The 21605-nt window shown below is 43.9% G+C and overlaps 1 protein-coding gene across 2 annotated transcripts in view; it reads right to left on the bottom strand.

The window, feature by feature from the left end:
- DOCK11 (dedicator of cytokinesis 11) overlaps positions 1-21605 on the bottom strand; it is a 537932-nt gene that overhangs the window by 251801 nt on the left and 264526 nt on the right. For both annotated transcript variants that reach the window (XM_082263555.1, XM_082263556.1), the window contains 3 exons: positions 18490-18605; positions 12180-12317; positions 9473-9655 (listed from right to left, as the gene is read on the bottom strand). In XM_082263555.1, coding sequence (XP_082119681.1) covers positions 9473-9655; positions 12180-12317; positions 18490-18605 — 437 coding nt within the window. The remainder of the gene's footprint in view (positions 1-9472; positions 9656-12179; positions 12318-18489; positions 18606-21605) is intronic.

Genomic DNA, 21605 nt, shown 5'->3' with positions numbered 1-21605 from the left:
CCCCCAGCCACGCACCAGTGATGGCCATGAGCTGGCCTGGGTGCCACCCTGCTGTGAACATGGTTCCATCTCCTCCTCCAGCTCCTCCTCCTCCTCATCCTCCTCATCCTCCAGAACTGTGCCCCTGCTGGACAATTGCGTCCCTGGCGTTTGCGTGTGCAGGAACCCACCCTCGGAGCCCCTTGCGAATGACTGCCCTGAAAGCCTTGGAAATGTTACCTCTTCATCCTCCTCCTCCTCCTCATCCTGTGCCACATCCTCTTCCATCATCGCCCGAATTGTTTTTTCAAGGAGGCATAGAAGTGGGATAGTTAAGCTGAGAACGGCGTCATTGCCACTGGCCATGTTGGTGGAGTACTCAAAACAGCGCAACAAGGCACACAGGTCTCGCATGGAGGCCCAGTTATTGGTGGTGAAGTGGTGCTGTTCCGCAGAGCGACTCACGCGTGCGTGCTGCAGCTGAAACTCCACTATGGCCTGCTGCTGCTCGCACAGTCTTTCCAGCATGTGCAAGGTGGAGTTCCACCTTGTGGGCACGTCACATATGAGGCGGTGAGCGGGAAGGCCGAAGTTACGCTGCAGCGCTGCCAGGCGAGCAGCAGCAGGGTGAGAACGCCGAAAGTGCGCACAAACGGCCCGCACTTTCTGCAGCAGCTCTGACATATCGGGGTAGTTTTTAAGGAACCTCTGCACCACCAAATTCAGCACATGCGCCAGGCAAGGGATGTGCGTCAAACCGGCTAGGCCCAGAGCTGCTATGAGATTTCGCCCGTTATCGCACACCACCAGGCCGGGCTTGAGGCTCGCTGGCAGCAACCACTCATTTGTCTGCTGTTCCATGCTCCTCCACAATTCCTGCGCGGTGTGTGGTTTGTCCCCCAAACAGGCAAGTTGTAAAACTGCCTGCTGTCGTTTACCCCTGGCCGTGCTGAAGTTGGTGGTGAAGGTGTTACGCTGTCCGGATGAGGAGGCGGTAGAGGATGAGGAAGCGGAGTAGGAGGAGTTAGGAACAGGAGGCAAACTGAAGCGCCCTGCAATCCTCGGTGGTGGAAGGACATGCGCCAAATTGCTATCCGCCTCAGGCCCATCCGCCACTGCATTTACCCAGTGTGCCGTTAGGGAGATATAACGCCCCTGACCGTGCTTACTGGTCCACGTATCCGTAGTTAGGTGGACCTTGGCACAGATGGCGTTGCGCAGTGCACACCTGATTTTTTCCCCCACTTGGTTGTGCAGGGAAGGGATGGCTTGCCTGGAAAAGTAGTGGCGGCTGGGCACGACGTACTGTGGGACAGCCACCGACATAAGGTTTTTAAAACTGTGCGTCTCCACCAGACGGAATGACAGCATTTCAAAGGCCAATAATTTTGAAATGCTGGCATTCAGGGCCAGGGATCGCGGGTGGGTAGGGGGGTACTTCCTCTTCCTCTCAAGTGTTTGGGAGATGGAAAGCTGAACGCTTCCACGGGACATTGTGGAGATGGTTGTTGGTGACCCAGGTGGTGGTGTTGCTGACAGATCGTCTGTTTGCGGGGTGGCAGGTGCCGGTATCACTACAGATGTGGCTGGAGCGGCCGAGACTGCAGCAGAAGAGGAAGCAGGATGAGCCAGAGACGTTTCTTGGTTTTGAAGGTGTGTACTCCACTGCAGCTCGTGCTTTGCACTTAGATGCCTGATCATGCAGGTTGTGCTCAGGTTGAGAAGGTTCATGCCTCGCTTCAAGCTCTGATTGCACAGGGTGCAAACCACTCGTGTCCTGTCATCAGCACATTTTCTAAAGAACTTCCACGCTAGAGAACTCCTTTGAGCTGACTTTGGTGCGCTCGTTCCCTTGCTGCGTTGGGCAGTAGCGGGCGTAGTGTCTAGGGCACGGCCGCTCCGCTTCTGCACCCTGCTCCCTCTTCTGCTGTGCTGGTGGCTCTGTGCGACCACCGCCTCTTCCTCCAAACTACTCAGTTCACCTGCATGACGTTCATTCCATGTGGGGTCGAGGACCTCATCGTCCTCCACATCATCTTCCACCCAGTCTTCACCCCTGCCCTCCTTGTCGGTCTCCACAATGCTGAACGCCGCAGCAGTTGGCACCTGCGTTTCGTCATCATCGGAGACGTGCTGCGATGATCCTTGCATGTACTCATCTTGAGAAATAAGTGGTTGGGCATCGCTGCACTCAATCTCTTCCACTTCTGGGGCAGGGCTAGGTGGATGGCCCTGGGAAACCCTGCTGACAGAGTCCTCAAAAAGAATAAGAGACTGCTGTATGGCTTGGGGCTCAGACTGCTGGCCTGATTTGCAAGGGGGTGAGGTGAAAGACGGTTGGACATTGGCTGCAGGTGCCAACTCTGACCTTTCTGCAGTAGACTGGGTGGGAGACAATGTGAAGGAACTGGAGGCACTGTCAGCAGCAAACCAATCTACTATCGCCTCAACTTGTTCTGGCCTCATCACTTCTAGGGGCGTTTGATGCCCTACCAAATACTGATGCAGGTTCTGTCGCCTACTCACACTTGAGGAAGGTGTTTCACTTGTGCGTGTAGCTGGCACAGATCGACCATGTCCTCTCCTTGCAACAGGAGCTCTACCAGCAGCACCACGACCCAGGCCACGGCCCTTATTTGACGGTCTCCTCATATTTCTGTAATTTAAGATCTTGCCCTAGAAAGGTTTTTATTGAATAGCGGAATAGAAAATATGATCCAAAAAAAGTGTATGTATATCACACGTACACAACCACACTAGGCCCCAATTACTATTGTTTGTACCCCTAAAAGGCTAGATGAGGAGTAGGGGGAGTATGGAACAGGCAGCACCCTCAAACCTTCAGAAGTATGAGATGAACCCCAACAACTTGGAAAGGTGGATCTCTCTCACACGTACCGACACAGACTATCCCGCAATTCAATTGATCCTCAAAGGTTTTTATTGAATAGCGGAATAGGAAATATGATCAAAAAAAGTGTATGTATCTCGCACGTACACAACCACACTAGGCCCCAATTACTATTGTTTGTACCCCTAAAAGGCTAGATGAGGAGTAGGGGGGGTATGGAACAGGCAGCACCCTCAAACCTTCAGAAGTATGAGATGAACCCCAACAACTTGGAAAGGTGGATCTCTCTCACACGTACCGACACAGACTATCCCGCAATTCAATTGATCCTCAAAGGTTTTTATTGAATAGCGGAATAGGAAATATGATCAAAAAAAGTGTATGTATCTCGCACGTACACAACCACACTAGGCCCCAATTACTATTGTTTGTACCCCTAAAAGGCTAGATGAGGAGTAGGGGGGGTATGGAACAGGCAGCACCCTCAAACCTTCAGAAGTATGAGATGAACCCCAACAACTTGGAAAGGTGGATCTCTCTCACACGTACCGACACAGACTATCCCGCAATTCAATTGATCCTCAAAGGTTTTTGATTAAATAGCGGAATAGAAAATATGATCCAAAAAAAGTGTATGTATATCACACGTACACAACCACACTGGGCCCCAATTACTATTGTTTGTACCCCTAAAAGGCTAGATGAGGAGTAGGGGGAGTATGGAACAGGCAGCACCCTCAAACCTTCAGAAGTATGAGATGAACCCCAACAACTTGGAAAGGTGGATCTCTCTCACACGTACCAACACAGACTATCCCCCAATTTAACTGATCCCCAAAGGTTTTTGATTAAATAGCGGAATAGAAAATATGATCCAAAAAAAGTGTATGTATATCACACGTACACAACCACACTAGGCCCCAATTACTATTGTTTGTACCCCTAAAAGGCTAGGAGTAGGGGGAGTATGGAACAGGCAGCACCCTCAAACCTTCAGAAGTATGAGATGAACCCCAACAACTTGGAAAGGTGGATCTCTCTCACACGTACCAACACAGACTATCCCCCAATTTAACTGATCCCCAAAGGTTTTTGATTAAATAGCGGAATAGAAAATATGATCCCAAAAAAGTGTATGTATATCACACGTACACAACCACACTAGGCCCCAATTACTATTGTTTGTACCCCTAAAAGGCTAGGAGTAGGGGGAGTATGGAACAGGCAGCACCCTCAAACCTTCAGAAGTATGAGATGAACCCCAACAACTTGGAAAGGTGGATCTCTCTCACACGTACCAACACAGACTATCCCCCAATTTAACTGATCCCCAAAGGTTTTTGATTAAATAGCGGAATAGAAAATATGATCCCAAAAAAGTGTATGTATATCACACGTACACAACCACACTAGGCCCCAATTACTATTGTTTGTACCCCTAAAAGGCTAGGAGTAGGGGGAGTATGGAACAGGCAGCACCCTCAAACCTTCAGAAGTATGAGATGAACCCCAACAACTTGGAAAGGTGGATCTCTCTCACACGTACCAACACAGACTATCCCCCAATTTAACTGATCCCCAAAGGTTTTTGATTAAATAGCGGAATAGAAAATATGATCCCAAAAAAGTGTATGTATATCACACGTACACAACCACACTAGGCCCCAATTACTATTGTTTGTACCCCTAAAAGGCTAGGAGTAGGGGGAGTATGGAACAGGCAGCACCCTCAAACCTTCAGAAGTATGAGATGAACCCCAACAACTTGGAAAGGTGGATCTCTCTCACACGTACCAACACAGACTATCCCCCAATTTAACTGATCCCCAAAGGTTTTTGATTAAATAGCGGAATAGAAAATATGATCCCAAAAAAGTGTATGTATATCACACGTACACAACCACACTAGGCCCCAATTACTATTGTTTGTACCCCTAAAAGGCTAGGAGTAGGGGGAGTATGGAACAGGCAGCACCCTCAAACCTTCAGAAGTATGAGATGAACCTCAACAACTTGGAAAGGTGGATCTCTCTCACACGTACCAACACAGACTATCCCCCAATTTAACTGATCCCCAAAGGTTTTTGATTAAATAGCGGAATAGAAAATATGATCCCAAAAAAGTGTATGTATATCACACGTACACAACCACACTAGGCCCCAATTACTATTGTTTGTACCCCTAAAAGGCTAGGAGTAGGGGGAGTATGGAACAGGCAGCACCCTCAAACCTTCAGAAGTATGAGATGAACCCCAACAACTTGGAAAGGTGGATCTCTCTCACACGTACCAACACAGACTATCCCCCAATTTAACTGATCCCCAAAGGTTTTTGATTAAATAGCGGAATAGAAAATATGATCCCAAAAAAGTGTATGTATATCACACGTACACAACCACACTAGGCCCCAATTACTATTGTTTGTACCCCTAAAAGGCTAGGAGTAGGGGGAGTATGGAACAGGCAGCACCCTCAAACCTTCAGAAGTATGAGATGAACCTCAACAACTTGGAAAGGTGGATCTCTCTCACACGTACCAACACAGACTATCCCCCAATTTAACTGATCCCCAAAGGTTTTTGATTAAATAGCGGAATAGAAAATATGATCCCAAAAAAGTGTATGTATATCACACGTACACAACCACACTAGGCCCCAATTACTATTGTTTGTACCCCTAAAAGGCTAGGAGTAGGGGGAGTATGGAACAGGCAGCACCCTCAAACCTTCAGAAGTATGAGATGAACCCCAACAACTTGGAAAGGTGGATCTCTCTCACACGTACCAACACAGACTATCCCCCAATTTAACTGATCCCCAAAGGTTTTTGATTAAATAGCGGAATAGAAAATATGATCCCAAAAAAGTGTATGTATATCACACGTACACAACCACACTAGGCCCCAATTACTATTGTTTGTACCCCTAAAAGGCTAGGAGTAGGGGGAGTATGGAACAGGCAGCACCCTCAAACCTTCAGAAGTATGAGATGAACCCCAACAACTTGGAAAGGTGGATCTCTCTCACACGTACCAACACAGACTATCCCCCAATTTAACTGATCCCCAAAGGTTTTTGATTAAATAGTGGAATAGAAAATATGATCCCAAAAAAGTGTATGTATATCACACGTACACAACCACACTAGGCCCCAATTACTATTGTTTGTACCCCTAAAAGGCTAGGAGTAGGGGGAGTATGGAACAGGCAGCACCCTCAAACCTTCAGAAGTATGAGATGAACCTCAACAACTTGGAAAGGTGGATCTCTCTCACACGTACCAACACAGACTATCCCCCAATTTAACTGATCCCCAAAGGTTTTTGATTAAATAGCGGAATAGAAAATATGATCCCAAAAAAGTGTATGTATATCACACGTACACAACCACACTAGGCCCCAATTACTATTGTTTGTACCCCTAAAAGGCTAGGAGTAGGGGGAGTATGGAACAGGCAGCACCCTCAAACCTTCAGAAGTATGAGATGAACCCCAACAACTTGGAAAGGTGGATCTCTCTCACACGTACCAACACAGACTATCCCCCAATTTAACTGATCCCCAAAGGTTTTTGATTAAATAGCGGAATAGAAAATATGATCCCAAAAAAGTGTATGTATATCACACGTACACAACCACACTAGGCCCCAATTACTATTGTTTGTACCCCTAAAAGGCTAGGAGTAGGGGGAGTATGGAACAGGCAGCACCCTCAAACCTTCAGAAGTATGAGATGAACCCCAACAACTTGGAAAGGTGGATCTCTCTCACACGTACCAACACAGACTATCCCCCAATTTAACTGATCCCCAAAGGTTTTTGATTAAATAGCGGAATAGAAAATATGATCCCAAAAAAGTGTATGTATATCACACGTACACAACCACACTAGGCCCCAATTACTATTGTTTGTACCCCTAAAAGGCTAGGAGTAGGGGGAGTATGGAACAGGCAGCACCCTCAAACCTTCAGAAGTATGAGATGAACCCCAACAACTTGGAAAGGTGGATCTCTCTCACACGTACCAACACAGACTATCCCCCAATTTAACTGATCCCCAAAGGTTTTTGATTAAATAGCGGAATAGAAAATATGATCCCAAAAAAGTGTATGTATATCACACGTACACAACCACACTAGGCCCCAATTACTATTGTTTGTACCCCTAAAAGGCTAGGAGTAGGGGGAGTATGGAACAGGCAGCACCCTCAAACCTTCAGAAGTATGAGATGAACCCCAACAACTTGGAAAGGTGGATCTCTCTCACACGTACCAACACAGACTATCCCCCAATTTAACTGATCCCCAAAGGTTTTTGATTAAATAGCGGAATAGAAAATATGATCCCAAAAAAGTGTATGTATATCACACGTACACAACCACACTAGGCCCCAATTACTATTGTTTGTACCCCTAAAAGGCTAGATGAGGAGTAGGGGGAGTATGGAACAGGCAGCACCCTCAAACCTTCAGTATGAGATTGTGTTCACTGTACCCCACAAAGATTGAGTTCACTGCACCCCACAATGATTGTGTTCACTGCACCCCACAAAGATTGTGTTCACTGCACCTCACAAAGATTGTGTTCACTGTACCCCCCAAAGATTGTGTTCACTGCACCCCACAAAGATTCTGTTCACTGTACCCCACAAAGATTGTGTTCACTGCACCCCAAAAAGATTGTGTTCACTGCACCCCAAAAAGGATGTTGTTCACTGCACCCCAAAAAGGATGTTGTTCACTCCACCCCAAAAAGATTGTGTTCACTGCACCCCACAAAGATTGTGTTCACTGCACCCCAAAAAGATTGTGTTCACTGCACCCCAAAAATGATTTTGTTCACTGCACCCCAAAAAGGATTTTGTTCACTGCACCCCAAAAAGGATGTTGTTCACTCCACCCCAAAAAGATTGTGTTCACTGCACCCCAAAAAGATTGTGTTCACTGCACCCCACAAAGGATTTTGTTCACTGCACCCCAAAAAGATTGTGTTCACTGCACCCCAAAAAGGATGTTGTTCACTGCACCCCAAAAAGGATTTTGTTCACTGCACCCCAAAAAGATTGTGTTCACTGCACCCCACAAAGGATTTTGTTCACTGCACCCCACAAAGATTGTGTTCACTGCACACCAAAAAGGATTGTGTTCACTGCACCCCAAAAAGATTTTGTTCACTGCACCCCAAAAAGATTGTGTTCACTGCAGCCCAAAAAGATTGTGTTCACTGCAGCCCAAAAAGATTGTGTTCACTGCAGCCCAAAAAGATTGTGTTCACTGCAGCCCAAAAAGATTGTGTTCACTGCAGCTCACACACAGAAAAATGGATGTGGATCACTGACACCTGCCTATCTCCAATCCCACACCACACAGCAATATCGATTGTAGTTTGTAGAACACAGTTTCCCTAAAATTCAGCAGACTCTGTCCCTAACAGGATTGAGAAGAGATCGTAGATCAGGATTGAGTGCAGACCCCACCCCCCACACAGCAATATCGATTGTAGTTTGTAGAAGACACTGACCCTATATAATTCAGCAGACTCTATCCCTAAAATGCCTACAACTCGCCCTGCCTAAACACTCCGACCTGTCCCTCAATTCTATCCGGACACAAATGTTTTTTTCCTGCCTATCTTTCCCTAATCAGCAGCCAGCACGTTGATGTGTGCTCTGTCCCTGAATCTAAGCAGCATAATGACGCCGCTGCGGCTGCCTCGAACTTATAAAGACTTGGTCACATGCTTCAGACGGCCAATCACAGCTACTGAGACATTTGCAGGCATGGCTGGGATGGCTTAAGGCACACCAGTTAAACGATTGTTGATTGGCTGTTGAAAGCCCGCCATGAAAAGAGCGCCAAAGCATGCAAAACCCGGAAATAAAACGACCGAACACGGATTTTTACCCGAACATACAGTAAAGTGTCCGTGTCCGTGTTCGGGTACAAAAAATCCAATTATTCGGTACGAACACGAATAATACAGTCCGTGTTCGCTCAACACTAGTTGCTACGGGTAACCCAGGGGAATCCAAAAGTGTGAAAAACCAGCAGCTCTTAAGGGGGCAGTGCTACAATTATGTCACACATCCCAGGAGTCTTCATGAGGGAAAGGATGGGTTTTTCCAGCTAAGCACATCCATCTGCCTGCATGCCTGCGTTAAGGGATGGATTCCAGGAAGTAAATTCTACATGAATCATCTGCCCTTACTCAAGGTGGCCACGGCCAAAAGTGTTTTCTCAGCAAAATAAAGCATAGAGACACACTGTAGATGGATGGGTTTGCTTTGAATAATAAAAATGAATCCAACAGCATTTTTGGTTTGTGGTGCTCAGATACAGTATAGTTATAGTACAAACTGAGTGAATTTAAACAACAATAGCTCCACCACTGGCCTCCTAGAATTGAGGATCTATCCAGGAACACAGACGGTCTGAAGGAGTTCAGTCATTTAGTGCATGCATGGAGGAATGTTAAAGTTGCATGAAAAACGGCTTTGAGGTATATTTCGCAAAAAAATTGTAAATTTAAAAATGTATACAACAGTTGTTTCCTATTAACCTTAGCAGCCTTTGGCTGTGGTCATGTAGCTGAAAGAGGATGGATTAAACTCAATCAACAAAATCTCTCTGTAATGACTCACTTGTAAATGTGTCCTCAGGAATGTTCGCCTCTTGGTAAACTCAAAGTTACTCCTCATAAGAAGGTAGAGGAGAGCCGATGCCTCATTTCTGGTGGAGCTAAGTTTTGAAGTGCAGCATTTGAGAACTTCATAGCAAAATGCTGCACACATATCCACTCTTCCTTTAAAGAACGCTGATGGAAACTGTTAAAATAGGATTCAATTTGTTAAAAAAAAAAAAAAAAAAAAAAGGGATACATATATTAAAGTGATTGAAAAGTCTTGTTTTTTTTTCTATTAACCTCCTTAGCGGTATTAACGAGTGTGGCTCGGGGTGAAATTTTAGTGCCATTAGCGGTAACCCCGAGCCACACAGGGAGCATCGCTGGATCCTGGAAGGGGTTACTTAACTTGTCCCCGGGATCCCCCGATGTGTCCATGCAGCATACGGTGGCCGCATCTTCCGCCCGATGCTGTGAGCCCCGGCTCCCTCCTCCTGCGACATGACACTCGCAGGGGGTTGGAACCGGCGGCAAATTTGAAAAGTAAAGCAGCCCAGATTCTCCTCTTCCCAGGTCCCTGGCTGGAGCTCCTGTCCCCTCCCTCCTATTGATCACCCCCAAAGAAAGCAGCTTGCTATGGGGGCACCCGAGCAGTGTTTCCAATCAGACAGGGAGCCACGGTTCTGCCCCACCCCCTCTCCCTCTTTATTGGAGTTTGAGTGACAGCAGCGGGAGCCAATGGTGCTGCAGTGTCTCAGCCAATCAGGAGGGAGAGTCCCGGACAGCTGAGGCATTCGTTGACATTGCTGGATCGAAATGGGGCTCAGGTAAGTATTAGAAGGCTGGGAGGAAGGCTGCTGCACACAGAAGGCTTTTTATCTTAATGCATAGAATACATTAGGATAAAAAACCTTCTGCCTTTACAAACACTTTCACACATTAAAATTGTGTATTTTTTAACATTGTGTAGTTTTGGAAAAAATGGGGTTGGATTCCTGGCTTTTCTGCATATAGGCTTACAGGTTATAGTGCAGTGGGCCAAAAGAAAGCAAAAATCACTCTACTGAATCAGTCTCATTCCATCTCATATCCCTATAATAAGGAGATTATGACTTCTTTCAGTATTGTGGGTAGAGCAATGCAAATAATTTATTTTTGCCCCCATGGCTAACTTCACATCTGAAACTGCTGGTGTATAGCATAGATACAACTGACATCATAAATCCCACACTAAAAGTTAATGAACTTCTAACACCAGTTGCTGCTGCTTAATGTGCCTAAACACTTACCAAATCATCTGCATATTTTAACTCAGTATATCACAGTGTCAACCAAAACAATCAATATTGACCAATAAATGATATAACCATTACAAACGAATCATAAAAAGTAATTTTAGTGTCCAATTATAATAACAATGTTTTGATGTATCCATTCAATGATAAACCTTCTTCCCTATTAAGTGCTCCATGCTCATAAATCAACAAAAGTGCCTTGGTGCTCAAAACATTACAAAATTAAGTGTGACCTACACCCCTCTAGTATCCTTACTCTCCAGATAAAATGGACCCCTTGCCAATAGGCATAAGAGTCTAACGCGCCTGCTTTGGTGAGGGAGTGGTTCCTTTATGGTCTTCTTTATCTTTAGTAAACAGTAATTTAGGATGGGTGTAGGAAATGGTCGTGTTAGACATCTAGATGAAGCTGATACACCTTTTAGGAAGTGATGTAAGTAGCATGGTGTGAGCAATTGCATCTCAGGTATAGGAGGAGATCCTCCCAGATGTATAAATAGATCGAGGATACTGGAACTTCCTGTCTTTGAAGACACCCTGTGGAAGGGGAGAAACGCGTTGATGAAATTTCCAGTTCCTGGTGACATTCCATCTGCGTGTCTGTGGAACACACGCAAATCTTTTGTGGTCTCGGAAAGGTGTTCACAATCACTGCCTTTTTAGCACTCTCTATTTTTTAAAGCAGATACATGTATTTTATTGTGTAAGTGCAATTTTATTCTTCTTATTCTAATAAACAAATTGCCACACCATGAGAGTTTTTCCCACTGTTAATGAAAGTGAAATCGCTATTGATAGCTACCTATCCCAAACTATTGGACCACGGAAAATCCAGAAAGATATAGAAGACTAGAAAGGAACCATCCCCTCATCAGATCCCCCTCTTATGCCTATCAGCAAGGTGTCCTTTTTATCTGGTGAGGAAGGATACAAGAGGGGCGTGGGTTATACACTTCACTTTGTGATGTTTTGATTGCACTTTTGTTGATTTTTGAGCATGGAGCACTTTATAAGGAAGGTTTATCACTGAATGGATACATCATATCATTGATATAATAATTGGACACTAAAAGGATTTTTTATGATTTGTTTTTAACAGTTATAACGGACACTCTCGTGCGCTGTGTTATGATATGCAGATGATAGTACAGATAAAGCCTCACATAACAGAGCCACTTTTTCCAAACTGCATACCGTGTAATCTACATACAGTTGACCTCAATCAATGCAGTGTATAGGAAAGAAGGCTTCTACAGAGTAGGGCTCGGGTCCCAATGAGAATGACCAGACAGGTTATAGTGAGTTGCACCGAAAAGGCTTAGTCAAAATGCTGGGACTGTAGGAATTAAATTGACTAGTTCCCCTTATATTTAATGTTTATCAGTCATTGTTCTCCTATCACGTTGTTTTTCTGAAGGTGAGTATACTTGCCTTGCTGATGAAGGATCTGAGCGATGCAAAGACATGCTTCAAACATATCTCTGATTGTCCATTTTTCAAAAAAGCCAAATAAATATCAAACACTTTCTTCATCAGTGGGTTATGACAATCTGAGCTCAGAAGCTGAGTCTACAAAAAGGAAAGAAAAAGTATATTTATAAACAGATTAAAAGACCTGGGTAGGAAAAAATCTAAAGCCATTCTCAGGTCCCTGTCAATCACAACTAGAGATGAGCTTTGGTGTGTTTAGGATCCTAATCCCAACCCACCTGCATGATTGCACCAGGAAGCCGACACTGCACACCACTAATCACAGGCAGTAAGACATTTCCCCTTCTGTGCAGATGCGGACCTGTAAATGTCTCACTGCCTGTGATTAGCGGTGTACAGTATTGGCTTCCTGGTGGGATCGGGCTGGTAGGTTGGGACTAGGATCCCGAACATGCCAGAGCCCATCTCTAATCACGACTAATGCAATTACATTTTCTAATCTGCAAAATTCATGGACATGAGAAATTCATTTATGGACACTCCTCAGTTCTCTTGCACAGCTAGACAATACTAAACAGGTGAAGTGAGGCAGATTAAAGATGGAGATATAGTAATGGCAGCCATTGGCTGCCAGCATTGTTTGGATGCCGATCGGATGCTGGTTTTCCAGCATGCCCATTCGACAGAAGTTGGTTGTGTGACCGGCTTTCTGTCCGGCAGGGAGCTGTACATACGGGCCAAATGTCAGCCGGTTTCTACTGTACCGGCACATTTTGGCTGATATTCAGCCTGTGTGTGCCAGTGTTAAATTCAGCAACGGGTCTACAGGCTTGGAAAGGTCAGTTTGTAAATGGATAGAAAACTGGCTAAAAGACAGATTTCAGAGAGTAGTGGTTAATGATTCTTACTCTGAATGTTCTAAAGTTATTAGTGGTGTTCCCCTAGGTTCAGTGTTGGGACCCTTACTTATTATCATATTTATAAATGATATAGGGTCTGGGAATAAAAGTACTATTTCAGTCTTTGCAGATGACACCAAGCGATGCAGTGGAATAACTTCCTTACATAATGTCTCCAACTTACAAGCTGACCTCAATGCACCGTTTCATTGGGCAACTATGTGGCAAATGAGGTTTAATGTTGATAAATGTAAAGTTATGCACTTGGGGGCTAAGAATATGCATGCATCTTCCATACTAGGGGAAGTAGAACTGGCGGAATCCATATTGGAGAAGGATCTGGGTGTTCTGGTAGATCATAGGCTTAATAATAGCATGCAATGCCAAACTGTGGTTTCCAAAGTAAGCAAAATCCTATCTTGAATTAGGAGAGGCATGGACTGCAGAGAGAGAGAGAGATATCATTTTGCCCCTGTAGAAAACATTAGTAATACCTCATCTGGAATATGCAATTCAGTTTTGGGCCCAAGTTCTCAAAAAGGATATCGGGGAACTGGAGAAAGTGCAGAGAAGGACAACTAAACTGGTAAGAGGCATGGAGGAGCTCAGCTGTGCGGAAAGATTAGAGGAACTGAATTTATTCTCTCTTGAGAAGAGGAGATTGGGGGGGGGGTATAATCAATGTGTATAAATACATAAGGGGTCCATAAAGTGAACTTGGTGTTGAGTTATTCACTTTAAGGTCCTCACAGAGGACAAGGGGGCACTCTTTACACCTAGAGGAAAAGAGATTTTGTCTCCAAATACGTAAAGGTTTCTTCACAGTAAGAGCTGTGAAAATGTAGAATAGACTCCCTCCAGAGGTGATTCTGGCCAGCTCAGTAGACTGCTTTAAAAAAGGCCAGGATTCTTTCCTACGTGTACGAAACATAACTGGGTACTAACATTTATAAGTAAAGTTGATCCAGGTAATATCCGATTGCTTCTCGGGAGATCAGGAAGGATTTTTCTTTCCCCTGCTGTAGCAAATCGGATCATGCTTTGCTGGGGTTTTTTGCCTTCCTCTGGATCACATGTGGGTACGGGATTGTGTAAATGGGATTGTATGGATGTGTCTTCTTTTTTTTTTTCTTTTTATTGGTTGAGATAGATGGACTTGTGTCTTTTTTCAACTTGACTAATTATGTAACTATGTACCTATGCATGGAAATGCATATGAAAGAAATGTTCATTAACACATATGTTTTGGTGTCTATGTTGCCAAATACTGTCCATAATCAAGGCAACTTACTAACAATTCAGCCAGTTATATTTATCTATAAATCTCAAAAATAATTGAACAGATTACGATGAACTTGCATGAACAGTTTATACAGTATATTTACCAGGGCTTTTTTTCAGCAGGAACACAGGGGGACACAGTTCCAGTACCTCCAGCACTGGATGCATATAATGCAAAGGGGTGCTGGGGCATCTATTGTTGCTGGGGCATCTATTATTGCTGGAGGATCTATTGTTGGGAGGTCTATTGCTGCCGGTGGGGGTAACTGTTGTTGCTTAGATTTATTGTATGCTGCTGGGGGGGGGGGTGCGCAGTTGTTGATCAGAGAGATCTACTGTTAAGGGATGGGTCTATTAATGCTGGCTCTTGCAAGATCTATTGTTGGTGTTTGGGGTCTTTGTTGCTGGGGTGGATCTAACGTTTTGGGGTGGTAATTTGTTGTGGGGGTCTATTGTTACTGAGGGGCTCTATTGTAGTTGAAGGAATCTATTGTCGCTGGGGAGACCTATTGTTGCTGGGGTATCTATTGTTGCTGGGGATTTCTGTTTTTCTGGGCAGATCTATTGCTGCTGGGGTTGATTTATTGTTACTGGATGGGGTCTTTTGTTGCTGGCTGCAGAGGACCTTTTTTCCTGCCTTTCATTGGTAAATTTCATACAAACTACTCAGTACCAAAAAATACTTGGTTCTTTATTCTTTAAAAGAGGTGGTACTGGGAGGTGGGTAGGGGGTGGAACCAAGGGACATTGCTAGGAGGTGGGCAGGAGGTGGAGACAAGGGGTGACACAGAAAGGGGGAGTACCTGCACCTATTCTCTAAGAAAAAAAGCCCTGATATTTACTATATGGCACACATTTTGGTTGGTTGCCCCAATGCAATCAATTATTTATGCCAGCCTTCCTCAACCTTTTCAACACAGAGGAACCCTTGAAATATCTTTCTGGTCTGTGGGGAACCCTTTCTAAAACTTACTATATCTACAACTCATGATACATTGGTGTAATTATCAGTGGGAAGAATGCTCCCAATACTTGTGGTCATTGGGAAGAATTATCCCCTTACAGTTAGCTGAAAGATCAATCATGTCAGTGAACTTATCTGAGACACAGAAACTGCTCATTGCTCAAGGATCCCCTAGTAACCACTGGAGGAACCTTAAAGTTCCATTGAACCCTAGTTGAGAAACCCTGGTTTATGCAATTAAAACCTGGATAACTGTGCTTGAACGTCCTAGAAAACTGCCCATGTGTGCAGCTTGCCTCGCTGCTGACAGGGATAATGACAATGATTTAATAAATCTGCAGGAATATTATATAAATTAAAAATCTGAACTGTTTGCTAAAGGCATCAATCACTGTTCTGTAATGCCTGTTAATTGTCATTAAACATACTAAATTCCAAATAGGACAGGATAAACACTATAACATTTTCAAAAGGCATGGTTTGAATTTAAAAAGTCCACCATATATAGAGAGTAAATGACAGGAAATTAAAAAAATTAACTACTTCCGGTCCGCGCTATAGCCGAAAGACGGCTGCAGCGCGGACTCATATTTTCGGGAGGTCGTCTTTAAACGGCCTCCCAGACACAGGCTCCCCTCGCGCTCCCGCGAGCGCGCATCGGGGAAAATCTGTGTTGGCCGTGTCCCTTGGCTGTGATTGGCCATTTACCACGTGATCGGGCCGTGCGATGAGAGATGATCTCATATGTAAACATATGAGATCATCTCTCATCGCCAGCGCTCCTTCCTCACACAGAGACTGCAGTGTGAGGAAGGAGGAGAGCCAATCAGCCACCGGGGACACAGAAGAATGTAATCAGGGCACTGATCACCAGTGCCCTGATTACACAAGGTAAAAAACATACACAAAGTGCCCACCATCAGTGCCCACAGTGCCCGCCATCAGTGCCCCCCATCAGTGCCCACAATCAGTGCCCATAGTGCTGCCAGTCAGTGCCCATCAGTGCCTGCTCATCTAGGCACTGATGAGCACTGACTGGCAGCAGTGTGGGCACTGATGGTGCTGCCCATCAGTGCTCATCAGTGCCGCCCATCAGTGCTCATCAGTGCCACCCGTCAGTGTCCATCAGTGCCATCTGCCAGTGCCCATCAGTGCCGCATATCAGTGCCCATCAGTGCCGTCCGTCAGTGCCGCCTCTCAGTGCCCAGCAGTGCCGCCTCTCAGTGCCCAGCAGTGCCGCCTATCAGTGCTCATCAGTGCCGCCTATCAGTGCTGACTATCAGTGCTCATCAGTGCGGCATATTAGTACCTCCTCATCAGTGCCCATAAGTGCCACCTCATCAGTGCCCATAAGTGCCACCTCATCAGTGCCCATCAGTGCAGCCTATCAGTGCCCATCAGTGCCGCCTCATCATCGCACATCAGTGAAGGAGAAAAATTTATTTATTTTCAAAATTTACTCGCAGAAAATAAGAAAAACTTTTTTTTTTTCAAAATTTTCTGTCTTTTTTCTTTTTTTTTGTAAAAAATAAAAACCCCAGAGGTGATTAAATGCCACCAAAAGAAAGCTCTATTTGTGTGAAAAAAATGATAAAAATGTCATATGGGTACAGTGTAGCATGACCGCGCAATTGTCATTCAAAGTGTGAGAGCGCTGAAAGCTGAAAATTGGTCTGGATGGGAAGGGGGTTAAAGTGCACAGTAGGCAAGTGGTTAAAAGCTAATAAGAAAGGGAGGGGAATATAAAATGTGTAAGAAGAGGTAATGGGCACTTGGGAGAGAAGGGAATGGGAGTTAGAAGTACACTTTTTCAACTCTTCTTTGGTGTTTTTTTATTCCTTTACTTTTTTTATTGGTAAGGTAGGAAGGTAATATTGGACTGTACTAAGTCTAACTTTCCCTATTGGTTGCAGTTGGGTGAAGTGAGGATAATATAAATAGAATGTAGTAAACATGGGTAACTGATTTTTGCAGAGAGGGGGGGGGGGGGTTATTGGCACTATAAGCACAAAAGTTTGGTTTGATTGGTTGGCACAGGTAAATTTAAAGAACAGGAGATGAGAACGCCCAATTTAAGAAACAGAAAGGGAAAAGAGGTTCAATAAAGAAAGAGGAAAATGGGGGGTGGAAATGGGGGGAAAGGGGTAGGGAAGAGAAGGGAAAAGAGAGGAAAGCGGGGAGAAACAAGAAGGAAAAAGAAGCATAAAAGCTATAGGTCTGTTTTTTAGGAGTACACTTAAAGAAATACACTGTATATCTGTTTTTCCTTGCGTGTTGTGTCTTTGTGCGTATATGTATTTATATACTGTAGAAAGGCTTTAGGAAGAGATAAGAGCATTTTTTTCTTTTTTTGTAACTGTTAATAATTAATAAAAAAAAAAAAAAAAGCAAAGTGGACGAAAGAACTGCCTGTTGGCAGGACTAACCTTAACCAAGATTTAAAAAAATATCATAAAAACAGTAACGAAAATCAAAAAATGTAACCTCTGAAAGTAGTAAGCCTGGATGTCCCCTTCACATGTTTTATCTGCCTACTTCAACATGTATGTGATGAGAGACACTACAGTACATATCTACAAGAGTCCGACCCATATTTTGGATCTATTGCAAAGCTGTGCTTGAAACACTATACTTGTCAAAGAATTGTCAATTTTTTCCAGCCTTCCTTGTGATTTGCAAAGCTCGTCCACACCATGCACCAAGAGAGATCACTCAACTGCTGCCTGGATCACCTTCCTGGTAAATGGACTGAAACAATGACTTATTATCCAGTGAGCAGGGTGGAGGTGACACAAAAACGACGTTGTAGAACCAGGTAATAAGTGCCTTACCTGGATGCATGTTCAGTGTGTCAAATTATGTGTAACTCACAAGAATAGCAGATTTACAAAACCTTTGGCAAATAAACAGCAAACCAGTGTGCATTTGAACTGTAATTAGCAGTTTGCTCAGAGTTTCACTTTAAAACTGCATCAAGAAAGAAGTACCTTGACAGATCTCTGCCCTGCAACCAACAATATCTTTTCAAAACTGAGCCTTGTCTCTTTTTCCAAACTTCGAGTAACTAATGCTCATAGCACTTCCCCACGAGGAATTAAGCTAAGCTGTCCTGCCAACATTTATGTGGTTTGGAGGCATGCTAATAGCTTTATGTAGTTATGTTTACCCTGAAAGTCTGAGTGAAGAAGGAGATGGTATCCAGGACAGTTAAAGAAACTTCAGTGCTGCAATTTCCCTCCAGCAATGCCTGATGTAAAATGTCTGCTTCTGTGACACCTGTACCTGTAAAATATTAAAAATAAAGAAAACAGTAAAGACTCTACTGCAGCATTTACATAAAGTGGTTGTAAACCCTTACATATACTAAGTGAAGTGACTGGCCTCAGATGATAAACTAAGATGAAGCAAATCCTCCTACATAAGTTGTACCTATTTAACTGCCGTCCTCTCTTCTCTACATCTGTTCAAAGTCTAGAATTTATCAAAGCTTGTCTGAGCTGTCAGAAAAAAAGGGGGCTGAGAGCTGAAGTTACACTTTCCAGAGCTCAGTGAGGAGAGCTCTGAGAGCTGATTGGAGGGAAGGGACCCCCCCCCCCTTTACACAGCCCACAGGAACAAAGCTGAGGCTGTCAATCAGCTGGAGATCCCTCCCCCCATCACCATTTTTCTCATGGTGTTAGCAACACTTGTCAGAAGTGACTTCTGATAGCAGAGGAACGAAGCAGCAGATAGAAAGGACACTTAATGCTCTAAATTGAGACAAGCACACACCATAGAGGTGCTTTGTTCATATTTTTTAATGTCTGAGGCTTACAACTACCTAAAAGGAATACATTTGTAAAAGGATGAATACACACATTGACATCTAACTAAAAAAACATGATCCATGTAAAAGGGGAATTTTGCATTTGACATGGCAGGCAGGCGCTCCATGGGGAGCACCTGTTCCTGGAATCCATTATCCCTCAAACTGTAATGGCTGCATGAAATTCTTCCTTGCTGGTAAGGGGTGGTTATAGGATGGTTTAAAGGTCCCCACAGCTCCTATGAAACAACTGATGTGTTGCCTTGGTGCAGGCTGCACCATTTATGGGGCAATACCAGGTGCTTCTAATCAGTGGAAGAGCGCATTTTAATACACCTTGTTGGAAGTTCTTAGTTTGAGGGGGTCTATCATTTCTTCAATTCAGCATTGATAACACATTCCCCCTTTTAGCCTAAAATAAGCAGTTTTAAATGTAAAAGCTTTGATGCCCGAAAGAAAAATCTAAATATAAAAAAGGAAATATTGATATTGTTATGATATAGTCTTCTTTTAAGTTGAAGCTCATGTTTTCCTCTGTCTCCTAATCCCCTAGCTTAAAAAGCTCCATATCTACAGAACTCTAGCTCAGCTTTTCTCAACATTTTTACCCTGAAAGAACCCTTCAAAAATGTTTGAGATCTCTGGGAACCCCTGAAATTATTTTTACAGCTAACGATATATTAGTGTGATAAGCAAGTTGTAGATATCAAGAAAAATAGATATATACTGTATTACACACCATTTTATATATCAAAGAAATATAAGTAAATTCTGTTTTCTCTTTATACACATTACAGTCAAATGTTAATCTCTAAATTACTTTAAAGTGATATTAAGGTCAAAATATTTTTGGTAAAATGAGATGCTGATAGCAGGACTTGCGCTTGCGTTTTTTTTTTTTTTTTTTAGTTTTTATTCTCTGTGCTTGCTCCTGAATCTTGGCTTTGGTTCTGTGTCTTTTGCCTTGCCTATATAAGCAACACTTGGAGTGGCTGCACGTAAGCTTGTAGTTCAGAGTACGTACTACAATTCAGTCAGCACAGCCGGGGGATAGTATGAGGGGCAAGTACACAGGAAAAAAAAAACAGCAAGAGCATGTATGTCCTCCTATCAGAATTTCCAATAAAAACCTGTCTTTAATATCACTTTAGGCATGATCTCAGAACTGGCATCATAGTTAAGTGATTTTTTTTTTCATTTATTCCTGCTGGATTCTGAAAAAAAGGTCTGTCCAATAAAGTTCTTACTCTGGTTCTAGGCTATGTTCACATGTGGGCGTAGCGGTTTACAGGCAGAATCACCTGCGATCCGGAATCATTGCAAATCGCGGCGCGCGTGTGCGATGCCCGTGATTTGCAATGGCACCCCAAACGCTATGCGATGTTGCCGCGATTTCTGCCTGCCGAATTGCGGTAACATCTCGCAAACAGAATCGCGGGACGCATGACGCCCAAAAAGGTACAGGAGTTTCTTTTGCATCATAGTTAAGTGATTTTTTATTTCATTAATTCCTGCTGGATTCTGAAAAAAGGTCTGTCCAGTAAAGTTCTTACTCTGGTTTTAGACTACGTCCACATGTGGGCGTAGCGGAACACAGGCAGAATCACCGCGATTCTGCCCGCGATCCGGAATCATTGCAAATTGCGGGACGCCTGTGCGATGCTCGTGATTTGCAATGGCACCCCAAATGCTGTGCGATTTTACCGCGATTTCTGCCTGCCGAATCGCGGTAACATCGCGCAAACAGAATCGCGGGACGCATGACGCCCAAAAAGGTACAGGAGCTTCTTTTGTGCCTCATGCATCCCGCGATTCTGTTTGCGCGATGTTACCGCGATTCGGCAGGCAGAAAATGCGGCAACATCGCACAGCGTTTGGGGTGCCATTGCAAATCACGGGCAACACACAGGCGTCCTGCGATTAGCAATGATTCCGGATCGTGGGCAGAATCGCGGTGATTCTGCCCGTGATCCGCTACGCCCTCATTTTAGGGATTTCTATTCATATAACAAATCCAAACCACTGTAAGAACTTTACTGGGCAGAGCTTTTCAGAATCCAGCACAAATCATTTTAGGGATTTCTACTCATATAAAGGGAAAGGGAAAGATTTTTGCAACCATGCAAGGAAATAGTAGACACTGATAAAAAAAAAAAAAAAGATGGAACATTTTATTAAACATATTTTTTCTGACGCAAAAGCAACATAGTTAAAAAAGAAGATTATACAAGTTTAGAAGATTTTAAACAGGCCATACATGGTCACAAAGTGGTCACAGTGGTTGAAGTGAATGCATTCACAGTTCATTGCAATCCTGAAAGAAGTCTAGCTTGGAGTCACAAATGAACATCAGTAATGTCCTGTTCATTTCCTAAAACATTGCCATGTTAGTATCTTCATTGTGTCTCTTCACTGTTGCTTCTTTGGTGTGCAACTCGCATGTATCCCCCAGCCTCGAAAAAATGTTACTAATCAGT

Source organism: Pelophylax lessonae (genome assembly GCF_965119305.1).
Source record: "Pelophylax lessonae genome assembly, chromosome: 7".
Lineage (NCBI taxonomy): Eukaryota > Metazoa > Chordata > Amphibia > Anura > Ranidae > Pelophylax > Pelophylax lessonae.
The sequence above is the reverse complement of the archived record's forward strand: the minus strand, read 5'-3'. Positions and strand labels throughout refer to the sequence as shown.